The sequence below is a fragment of the Echinops telfairi genome, unplaced genomic scaffold (assembly GCF_000313985.2).
Source record: "Echinops telfairi isolate 266 unplaced genomic scaffold, ASM31398v2 ScPeMD7_655;HRSCAF=1070, whole genome shotgun sequence".
NCBI lineage: Eukaryota > Metazoa > Chordata > Mammalia > Afrosoricida > Tenrecidae > Echinops > Echinops telfairi.
The window spans coordinates 24,519,859-24,531,136 of NW_022104553.1; the positions used below are offsets into that span (position 1 = coordinate 24,519,859).

The 11,278-nt window shown below is 58.9% G+C and overlaps 1 protein-coding gene across 2 annotated transcripts in view; it reads right to left on the minus strand.

The window, feature by feature from the left end:
- CCDC9 (coiled-coil domain containing 9) overlaps positions 1-9,742 on the minus strand; it is a 15,649-nt gene extending 5,907 nt beyond the window's left edge. For both annotated transcript variants that reach the window (XM_045292986.1, XM_045292985.1), the window contains exons 1-8: positions 9,681-9,742; positions 6,400-6,469; positions 6,151-6,255; positions 4,593-4,694; positions 4,178-4,426; positions 2,507-2,590; positions 2,244-2,417; positions 538-719 (exon numbers count right to left, since the gene is read on the minus strand). In XM_045292986.1, coding sequence (XP_045148921.1) covers positions 538-719; positions 2,244-2,417; positions 2,507-2,590; positions 4,178-4,426; positions 4,593-4,694; positions 6,151-6,255; positions 6,400-6,402 — 899 coding nt within the window. In that variant the 5' untranslated portion in view covers positions 6,403-6,469; positions 9,681-9,742. The remainder of the gene's footprint in view (positions 1-537; positions 720-2,243; positions 2,418-2,506; positions 2,591-4,177; positions 4,427-4,592; positions 4,695-6,150; positions 6,256-6,399; positions 6,470-9,680) is intronic.
- Between the last annotated feature and the right edge of the window lie 1,536 nt (positions 9,743-11,278).

An 11,278-nucleotide genomic window follows, 5' to 3' on the forward strand; every position in this document is an offset into this window, starting at 1 on the left:
AACAGAAGACCAGGGAAGTGGAAGCGAGTGGCTGAAGGGCAGGCTGGAAGGCAGAAGGGAGATAAAAAGGATGGCTGCCAGTTCCATGCCCCTCCCTCAGAATCCACGGCCCTGCCCCTGGCTGTGGGCTGTGCAGTAGCATCCACCAGTGGGCAGAGCTCACCTCCCCGCCCAGTGCTGTTGGGTCTGTAGACACATAGCAATTCGCCCTCTGGTGCCTCTCCCTGCAGTGACAAGTGCATCCCCTGGGCCTGCACGCGGGGATGAGCACCTGTGGAGCAGAGCAGTCAGGAGCCACCCCCACCCCCCACCCGCTGGGCATCCAGCCAGACCCGCTGGACCCAGCTGCCCAGGGAACACTGAGCGGTAATGGGGCCATTTTATGCTACTGTGATGGGGCGCCAGTTACACAGCATGACCAGAGCAGTTGTTGACTGATACACAGGGTAGAAAACTGAGACGAGAAAGACAGAGGAGGTGGACGTGGGGGCTAAGGTCAAGGAGCCACTGGGGACCAGCGAGGGTGGGGAGACTCACATCCCCTCGGTCTTCTCAGCATCCCACTCACGCCGCCACTGGCCGGTGGGCTTCCGGTGCCTCTGTAGCCGCTCCTGGTCGATCTTCTCGCGCTCCTGCTTCCAGCGCAGGTACTCCAATCGCTCCCGGCCCGTCATGGCCAGCGTCATGTCACCAGCACCTCCCAGGCCTGCCCGGCGGCCCTGCCCCCGGGAAACAGCCAGTCAGGGAGGGCTCTGTTCCACAGGCGGGTCTGACTCCCCTGGTCCTTGTCAACTCGTAAGATGGAGCCACTGCCCAAGGCCACGCAGGGTGACTACTGGCTGGATTAGAGCCTGGCCTGCGCCAACGGCACCGCCTCCAGGAAGCCGTCTCAGATTGTCCTCTTTCAGTAGCGCCCCAGCTCACCCTCTCCTCTCAATCCCCTTGCCCTGTCTGTTCTTCCTTCCCCACACCTGCCGCTCCCCGATGCCTCATAGACAGGAAGGCCCCGGCTTACGACAGGGCTCCAATCCACTGTGGACCAGACCACAGCGGGCTGACAGTGTGGGAGCAAACGTCTGGGGATGGAGACGGCCGCCGGCTACCCTACATCCGGCAACACTGTATGTTCTAAGGGTCTGCAAGGAGCCTGCAGTGATGTCCTTAAGCCGGGGACCACCTGTACAGGCAGGACACTGCGGCTGTCCCCGCAGGCTTGCCTCCCAGCAGCACGCCTCTCAGAAGGGTAGGGGCTGGGCCTGGCCATCGGGCACTTAGAACGCTAGCCTGGTGGGTGCCCAGGAAATGTCCAGTCAATGATACCAGATGACGGTGACATGTCAGACAGTTATTGATAATTAAGGCCGTTGGGATGAGCACGAGGGTTGGCATTTGGGGTGAACTTGTCTCTCCCTCCTCCCGGTTGCATCAACCCCCCTCTCTCGGACCCTGCACATGGTGGGTGCCCACAAATGCTCCGCCAAGAACCAGGGGGGCCTTGCTCCAGTGGGTGACAACCTATCCCAGTCGCCAGCGAGTCACCTTCGACTCAGGCGGGGGGGGCCCCCGTGTGTGTGTCCAAGGAAGGCCCCTGCAGTCCTCCTGGCTGATTTTCTGGAAGGTGTTAGCAGGCCTTTCTTCTAAGTTCCCTCTGGGCAGACTCAAACAGCCAACCTTTAGGCTAGCAGCTGAGCACGTTAACCATTTGCTGCCCCCACCAGCGGACCCCTCACAGCAAAGACAGCACACACCACAAATACATGGTTACTGCCACACCGCCCGGCCCGCACAGCGAGCCGCCTGGTACGCACGAGCGGTGGGCTTTCAGCTATCACAAAGGTTGGCCGGGCTGCAGAAGGAAGGCCTGGCAGCCTGTTTCCCCATGGAGCAGTTCAACTCTCTGACACCAAGGGGTCACCGGGATGCCACAGCACCTGACTGCATCCTCCCACTGTCCCCAATTCCAACTCACAGACACCCAGTAGGGCTGAGAATGGCCCCCCAGGGCTCCTGAGGCTGCAAACTGGCATGCACGCTGTCAGCCTCATCTTTCTCCTGCGGAGTGGCCGGTGGGTTCGAACCACCCACCTTACGGTTGGCCACCAGTCCCTGTACCTGCTATGCCACCAGGGCTCCTTCAATCGGCAGGCAAGATGAAGCCTGGCCCACCTGGGGCTAGCTGGCCCTGCCCACTCACTGCCACCCGGGCAGTTCGGAGCATCCAGGAACTAAAGGCCGGCACCCACCTGCCGCTCCTGCTCCAGGCCGGAGCGCACACGTTCAAAGTCGGGGCCCCCCCAGTTGCGTCCGTGCCGACGGCTGCCCCCTCGGCGGTCCCGCTCCGACTCCTCCAGGGGTCCTCCGCGCCGCCGGGGGTCGTCCAGGAAGTTCCGCACGGGGTTGGGCTCCTGCACCCCCTCCTACGAACGGACACAGGAACGGGGAGGCGTTGGCGGCGTCCATCAGTGGGCAGCCCCGCCCCCCGCGGGCGGGACACGGGCGCACTGACCCTCTGGTTGCGCTCATACTCGGCAATCTTCTCCATCTCCTCGTTCATCTTCTCGATGTTCTGCCGGCGCCGCTCCTCCCACTCCTGGGGGTGGGGACCGGACAGAGGGACACCCATCAGTCCGTCCCGCTCGGCCTGCAGGCTTGTTAGTCTCTGGGCTAGCATGTCCCTTCGGGGAACTCCCTAGCCACAGTCCAGGCCTGGCAGCTTTCAAAGCAGGGACTCAGTGCGTCCACGTCCACGGTGGCACTAACTGTTCACGAGGGCCAGAGGGTGTAAACGGCCCGAGGTGACTGCATACACAGAGTGGGGCCTCTCCCGGCCATGGGCTCAGTCAGAGAGTGAGGGGGCCCGGGCACGTGCCACTGCACGCACCAGGAAAACCTGCCGAGTGACATCTGTTGGTCACAGAAGGGCACATGCCACCCAGCTCACGCAAACTGTCGAGTTTAGGCAAATGCCTAGTACCTGCCAGGGGCAGGAGGGGGGGCCACTGCAGCGCGTGACAGAAAGTTCTGGAAACAGGGTAGTGAGAGTCGCACATCATTGCGACTGTGCCCTGAGGTGGCAGGTCCTTTGTAGGTATGCAAAACAAAACGCCCCCCCCCAAAAAAAAAATGGACACAAGATTGGGGGACACCAAGCAACTAATGAGTTCAAGCCGGCTGAAAGGTCAGCAGTTCAAGCCTTCCAGCTGCTCCTCAGGAGAAAGGTAAACTGCTGTCTCAGGAAAGACTCAGCCTGAGGAGCCCAGGGAGCAGTCACTTCTACCCCGTCCTCTAGGGTCGCTGTGAGCTTGGTTTGGTTTCTGTTGGGGTGACGCGGTCGTGGCTTGATACAGCCAGCTGCCTGGCTTTCCACCAACAGAACGCCGAGCGGTGATGAACCCCGGTGAACATCCCGTGAGCCAGACCCCAGGGGCATCAGGGACCTGGTTTGGACCAGGCAAGTGAGCTTCACCTGGGCTGCTCACCTCTCTGTGGGGCTCAGCCTATGAGCAAAATGAACTCACCCCTTCCTTCAGCCATGGTGTTTTGGGGTCTTGTTCTAGCAGCAGACCCCCCACCAGCTCATCAAGGTCAGGCCGTTTAGTCATCTTCGAGGGGAGTCCTCCCTTGTGCCCCAAAGTAAGGGTCCAGAGACTCAGCAAGAGGGAGGGGGCTGCCCAAGGGTGCCCGACAACGAGAGCAGGTTGTCCAGGGAGGCAATAGGCCGCCATGCTGGACGGACGTCTCTGCCCTGCTCACCTGTAGGCAAAGCCCTCGCTCCCCACCAGGGATGGCGGCAGATCACACGGGCAGAGATCACCCAGGCCACTCACCGAGCACACCAGACAGGACAGGGAGACAGACACATGGGAGGCACAGAAGCAGACAGACAGACAGACAGACAGACAGGGGAATGAGGGGGAAAAGCACACTCGAGAGTGAGGAAAAGGAGAGATCGAAAAAGTGAGCCGGGGAGAGGGAGGGGCCTGGTCAGGAAAGGGAGGCCACCGAGCCAGGTGAAGGGAGGGCAGAGGGAGCCCCAGACAGACAGACAGGCAGACAGGCACGCTGGCATGCCACACGAGGGGCCTCAGCCCTGGCTGAGAGAAAGTGTGTGCAGGGACATTAGGAAACACACCAGGGGGTCGCCCGGCAGAGGACCCAGCTCCCTGCCAACTCCTACCTTGGATTTACGGTCAGCAGTGGCAGTGGCGGGGGCATCTCCACTCCCGTCGAGATGAGGGGCTCCCCGGCCACGGCCTCTCCGGCCACGGCTACTGGCCCCTCCTCGAGGCTGCTCCCCCGGGCTCTCCTCCCAGCTGCGGGCTGCGCGACCTGCACCAGCCTGGCCCCCTCGCTGCGGGGAGGGCCGGCTCCCTTTGCTGGGCCCTGGGGGCCGAGGGGACCTCCGGGAGGGACCCAGAGATGCCTCCTGAGAGAGGAGGGGCAAAAGGGTCGTCACTAGAGCAGGGTGCCCGGGAGATCCCAGGCCAGGGAAGGCAGCTGCCGGGATGGAGGCCACCCACAGGCTCCTGGGTTCCGGGCCTCCTCGCCCTCAGGAGTCCCCACCCCCCAACCCCCCTTGGTGTCCAGCTCACCATCTCAACCGCCACATTCTCCTTTTCCACCAGGCGGCCCTTCCGGGGTGCTGTCACCGCCACACCCTCCAGCTCAGCTTTCTTCCGGTCCTCCTCGATCTCCTGGAGCCAGAGGGTGGGGTCTCAGGGTTCCGGGCCAGCTGGGCTGCCGTAACACTGCACCCGGACCCAGGCCTCTCTCCTGAGCACTAGAGCACTCAGGACCCTCCCATGTTACCCACCTGTGTACCAGCCAAACCAATCCCACCCCACAACTGACAGGGTCCTGCGCCCTCCTCCCAGCCTCCCCGAGGAGAGCCACTGCCGTGTCCATGCTCCCAGAACACACCAGGGCCTTTGCATGTGCTCTTCCCTCTGCCAGGAACACACTTCCTAACGCTTTCTCCTCCCAACCTCCTCTAGGGCTCAGCTGCCTTGTCCCTGGCCAGACTGGGCCTGCCTGGCCAGCCTGCCTCTATTCCCCACTCCCTGCTGTCATGTGGTTTCTGCTTGCCTGCTGCCTTCCTTTCTGCTGGGGGGCAGGGCCTCCGGCCTTGCTCACTGATATGACCCCCACCCTGGAGATTCAAACAGTGCCCAGCACACAACAGGAGGCCAGCCAGCTGGTGCTCTGCTTTGAATGAATAAATCCTGGGAACCCCTTCCTCTGCCCAGGTTCCCATCACCTTAGACAAAGACCTGGGTCTCTCTCCCTTCTCTTGCCCCCTCCCCTCCCCTCTTTTCCCCTCCTCCTCCCAGTCCCATCCTTCTGCCCAGAGTATTCTGGTGAATCCGCCCCCTCCTCTCCCTCCCCTCTGCTGCCTGTCTGGCACCTGGTCTCCAGCATGATCACCTTCCGAGCATCCACCACCCACCAGCCGCTGGCAGGATCTTCCTGAAAGGGTGTTCTGACAGGGCCCTGCCCCAGCTCAAAGCCCCCCGTGGCTCCCCAGTGCCCTCAGGAGAGTATGCCCACATTCACAGGTAGCCCCTGGGGCCCTGCTACACCACATTCGACAACCAGACCACAAGCCTGACCTACTGCCATCACGGCGATCCCGACTCATGGCACACCTCGATAGTGAAGCCAGCGGGACTCTGAGCTGTCGCCTCTACGGAAGCTGTTCACCCAGCCTTTCCCCTGCAGTGCTGCCAGGTGGGTCTGAACTACCAATCTCAGATGAACAGTCGAGCACAAATCGCTAGTGCCCCTGCCAGGGAGCAACCCACTAACCATGCAACGCTCGCTTTCCTGCTCTGAAACTTCCACCCCAGCTGTCACCCCTTCTGGGCTCCTACATCCCGGTCCTGGGTCCCCCGGGTCCCACTCAGCACAGGGCCTGGCGCAGTGAAGGCCCAGGTGAAGACGTGTGAGTGAGTGAGTGAGTGAATGGATGAATAATGGATGGAAGGGAGGGAGGCCAGCCTGCCGGCAGGCCAGACTAAAACATTGCTCCCAGGAGCCATGGGTGTCATGGAAAGGTTTTAAGGGTGGGAGCGAGGAGGTCAAAGTGAAAGTCTGGGAAAACTCACAGCGGGGAGGAGAGGGGTGGGGTCTCCCAGGGCGGGGCTAGGGCACCTGGTAGCGCCGCACAAGGGCCTCGTTCTTCCGCCTCAGGGCCTCGATCCTCTTGTCTAACTCGGCATCCTTCTCCTCCTTCGATTTCAGATCCAAGGTGGCTGCCTGCAAGGGGAGAGGCAATGGGGGCTTGGTCCAAAGACTCCGTCCATCCCAATGTGCGTCACCTCAGGCTCTGAGGGTTAGGCACCCCAGTTGCTCCCTCTTCCCCCAACGCAGAGGTTCTGGGAAGCCCGCTCTCCATCTCACCATTCTGTGGCTGCCCGGGGCTGGAGACCCAGCACACCTGCAGACTCCACGAGGCTCTGGGGGCTCACTCCTGAGGGGAGAAGGGACAAAGAGGGATGAGGCCGGCCCCTCCCAGCCATTCTGCTCCAAGTCACCAGCTCTCGATCCCACTCCCTCTTTTTTTTTTTTTTTTAACATTTTATTAGGGGCTCATACAACTGTTATCGCAATCCATATACACATCAATTGTGTAAAGCACATTTGTACATTATTCTCAAAACATTTTCTCTCCACTTAAACCCCCGACATTAGGTCCTCATTTTTCCCCTCCCTCCCCGCTCCCCCCTCCCGCATGAGCCCTTGATAGTTTATAAATGGGTATTTTGTCATATCTTGCCCTGTCCGACATCTCCCTTCACCCACTTTTCGGTTGTCTGTCCCCCAGGGAGGAGGTCACATAGTTCCTTGTAATCGGTTCCCTCTTTCCTACCCATTCTCCTTTACCCTCCCTGTTTCACCACTCACACCACTGGTCCTGTAGGGCTCATCCGCCCTGGATTCCCTGTATTTTCAGTTCCTCTCTGTACCAGTGTACCTCCTCTGGTCTAGCCAGACTTGCAAGGTCGAATTCGAGTCATGGTAGTGGGAGCGGGGAGGAAGCATTTAAGAACTAGCGTAAAGTTGTATTTCTCATCGTTGTTACATCGCACCCCACTCCCTCTTTTTGAGGTGCTAGAAGCCCCACTCTCTGGAAGGACTTGGCCTCGCACTTGGGCTGCCAGCCCCAAGGGCTGCCAACTGGAACCCACCCAGTCCCTCCTCAGAAGACAGCTGAGGCAGCCGGCTCCTGGCTCCCGTGAAGTCTGTGCACAACTGCCTCCGGATTGACCTGATGGCAGCGAGCTGGTACGAAGCTGCTGTGTCCTAACACTGAGTCAGGAGAAGAGACTGAAGTTGTCGAGGGCTTTGTCTTGCTTGGCTGCACAGTCACTGCTCACGGAAGCAGCAGCCAGGAGAACGCGCGACACATAGCGTGGGGTGAATCTGCTGCGCAAGCCCTCTTTAGAGTCTTGAAGAGCAAGGAGGGTACCGTGAGGGCTAAGGTGTGCCTGAGCCCAGCCAAGGTGTTTTCAATCGCCTCAAACACATGCGCAAGTTGGACAGGGAGTTAGACAAGTCCGAATATGAATCAATGAATTCGAATGACACTGTTGGCGAAGAATATACAAAGGCCCCCCGGGCTGCCGAAAGAACAGAGACATCTGTGCTAGACGAAGAACAGCCAGGACGCTTTTTGGCGGCACGGATGGCGAGACTTCATCCCAAGTACTTTGGGGCATATTGCCAGGAGAGATCATCCTGCTGGGCAGTGCAAAAGAGGAAGACCCTGGACGAGACCCTGGACGGACCCAGGAGATGCCACGCTAGGCTCAGACATAAGATCAAGCGTGAAGATGGCGCAAGACTGGGCGTTGTTCCGTTCTGCTGTGCACTGGGCATCAGGAGTCGGAACTGGTACCTCGCAATAAAGGTCCAGACCTGAAAGCTCTGCTGAAACCTGCCCAGTATACAATCAAAACGCAAGCCTCCACTGACAGGCAGGGGGTGGCTGCCTATGAGGTGCTGGAAGGCTAGAATTCTACCAGTGACTCACTAATGGCCCCTCCCTACCCAGCTGGTTCTGCCTCACGGAGCTCCTACATGGCAAGGTAGAACTGACACAAAGGGTGTGTAACACGGAGGCAGATGTAGCTTCCTCCTCTTTCTCCCAAGCAGCAGCTGGTGTGTTCCAACCACGGAGCTTTCTTTCATCAGCCCAGCTCTTTACAGTGCACCAGGGAAGCTCCTTGTTACCCAATACACTCACTCACTGCCTTAAAGTCGATCACAACTCATCATGACCCCATAGGGCAGAGTAGAATTGTTCTCCTTAGGGTTACTAAGGCTGTAAATCTTCACCACGGGAGCAGACAGCTGGATCATTCTCCCTCGGCACGGTTGGTGGGTTTGAACCGCCGATCTTGCAGTTAGCAATGCAACACTGAATCCATTGCGCCACCAGGGCTCCTTACGGCACCCGGGTGACCCTTTACAATCCCAGCCCAGCCAAAGGACACATTGCAGGCCCACCTAGGCAATGCTCCGGCTGCCCCCACTGCTTCGGGATATATCTCAGCAGAGCGCCCAGCCAGTCTCCACACATCTGGGATTGGAGGCGGAGCTCCAGGCCCCACTTCCCGCCCCTCAAAAAACTATACAAGAAAGCCCCTTGACCTGGTCATGGATCCCGAACACACCCACATCCAGGCAAACTTTCTAGCTCCGCCCCCCTTTTACAACGTGCTCCGCCTCGCTGCCCCAGCCCAAAAGGAGCATTCTAAACCCAGTCTCCCCTCAGGAAGTCCCAACCCTAGACCAGCATCCCGAGAACGGTGCTGCCCGTAAAGGTGCCCGGTACCCACCGGCGGGGCTCCGCGGTGACCATTCGACCTACCTTGGCACGGACAAGACGTTCTATGCCCGCTGCTCTAGCTTTCCATCCCAGCTCCTAAAGACGCGGCCCTGCCCCTAACCGGCTTGCGAATTTCCCTGGCTACCTGCTGGCCCCGCCCCCTGACTCCCTGGGCCAGTCCAGAACCCATCCACGCCTTCGCAAATAAAATCCCTGGCCCCGCCCTCAGTTCCCCAGGCACGCCTCCGAATTGCCCAATCTGATCCTCCCGACCACGACCTTCTTCCGTCCTATCTGGCTCCGCCTCTGCTTTCCCTAGTCTAGGTTACAGTCCAGCTCCAGCCTTCCCTTCAACGCCCTGGACACGCCCCTTATTCCCGCAAAACTTTCTGGCCTCGCCCCCAGCACGTCTGCCAGCAGCGCGGTCCCACCTCCTACCTACCTTGCATCGTCTTGGCCCCGCCCCCGGCTCCACCCCTGGCTCCGCCCCGCCACTCACTTTTACCTCGGGCCAACTTTCTGGCCACGCCCCCAGCACGCCCGACCACACTCTGGCCCCGCCCCAGTTTCTCAGCAGACGCTCTAGCCCCGCCCCACACCAAGGGACAACTTTCTGGCCCCGCCCCCAGATGCCCACCTCCAGCTCCTGCCCCGCCTACAGATTTGGCCCGCCCCGGCCCCGCCCACTCAATTAGGTCCCGCCCCACCAGCGCCCCTCCAGCTTCCCATGTGGGCGTCAAGTCCCCGCCCCCCGCAGAGTATTCTGACCCCACCCCCGCGGGCTGCCCCCACGCGGGGCGCCAGGCCCCGCCCTCCCCGGGCGCGCTCCCGACCCCTCGCCCGCTCACACCTGTCCCGGAGACCCGGCGGCGCCCGTGACTTTAGCTCTGTCGGCCTCCGCGTCCGCAGCTCCCGGGCCGCACGCGTCACTTCCCACTAGCACCACGTGAGGAGGAGAAATAAGGAGCCTCACTTCCGGTGCCCGCGGCCTGCTTCCGGGAGCCTTAAAGGGGCCGCGCATAAGAAGCGGGAACTGGGTAACTGCTTAAGGGTACCCAGTTTACTTAGGGGGTGGTGTGTCGGAAGTTTGTTCAATTTCTAGTCCCCTGGATTCACTTTAATAGAGAAATGGGAGACCAGCTCCACTTTGTGGCCCTTGCCGATACTTGCAGCCCCCATATTCCTGGTACCAGGCCATGGACTCCTGAGAGCCTCATGTGCTTTGATCCACTTTTCTGCCCGTGAAATCTCAGAGTTAATGGTTAAACACAAAACAAACACTGCCCGCGAGTTGATGTCGACTCACAGTGACATCTACCCTATAGGACAGGGTAGAACTGCCTCTGTGTGTTTCCGAGTCTGTAACACGTTACAGGAGTAGAAAGCCTCCTCTCTCCCCCCAGAATTAGTTGTAGGAGCACAGCATCTCCATCCTTGGCTCACTCTCTAAGCCCGCATTAGCTACTAATCGCCTAGCACTCGATGTTGAGGTTTTGGATGGAACTGAGATGGTCAACAAGCTATAACCCCATCCCTCCCCTCAGGAGGGGGACACAGTACATGAAATCGCAGCAACTGTGAGAAGTGCCTTGCAAGATGCAGGAGGAGAGGCCTGAGGCTTCCAGAACGGAGAAGAAACAGTGCTGGCAAAAGCCCTTTAAGGAGCCCTGGTGGCGCAATGGGTTAAGGTCATGGATCCAAAGGCATCAGCCAGTCCACGAGAGATCGATATGCCGGTCTGCTTCTGTGAAGATTTACAGCCTTGGAAACTGTGGGGCAGTCCTCTTCTGGCCTCTAGGGTGGACATACGTTGGAACCTATTTGAGGACAGTATGTAAAGTTTGGGTTTATACATATTAGAGGTTTATGTCAAGAGGAAAATATACATCGTTGTAGAGGCAGACAAGTTCCAAGTCCACAAGTGAGATGTCAGGCTGCAAACTTCTCCTGAGTCATGTAGCTACAGGGCCTGATGAGCCCAGGATGAGCGGCTTGACCCAAGGTTGGCAGATAAGATGACAGCATCAGCAAGCAAGACCACAGTACATAACAAATATATACAGCAGTGTGTGTGTGTGTGTGTGTGTGCAATACAAATACAAGTATATACAGTAATTATCATTAAGCCTAGGTCAGATGACAAGCCGGATGCATCAAAAAGGTAGCAAACTTTTTCACAGCTCTTTATATAGGAACCAGCCCACACCCCTGTAGATTACATTGTGTTAGATTTCATGGAGGGGGGTGATTGTGTCTTAACTCCGGAGAACCACTGAGAATCCTGACCCAGCCAAGTTGCCACAAAACTTGAACTATCGTGGCAACATGTACTAACACTAAGGCATAGTAAACCTATTATAAGTGACGATAAATGCTATGAACGAATTTTAGTGGAACAAGAAACCAGATTGCCTGGTGTTTTATAATGTGATTTGAAACATGAACGAT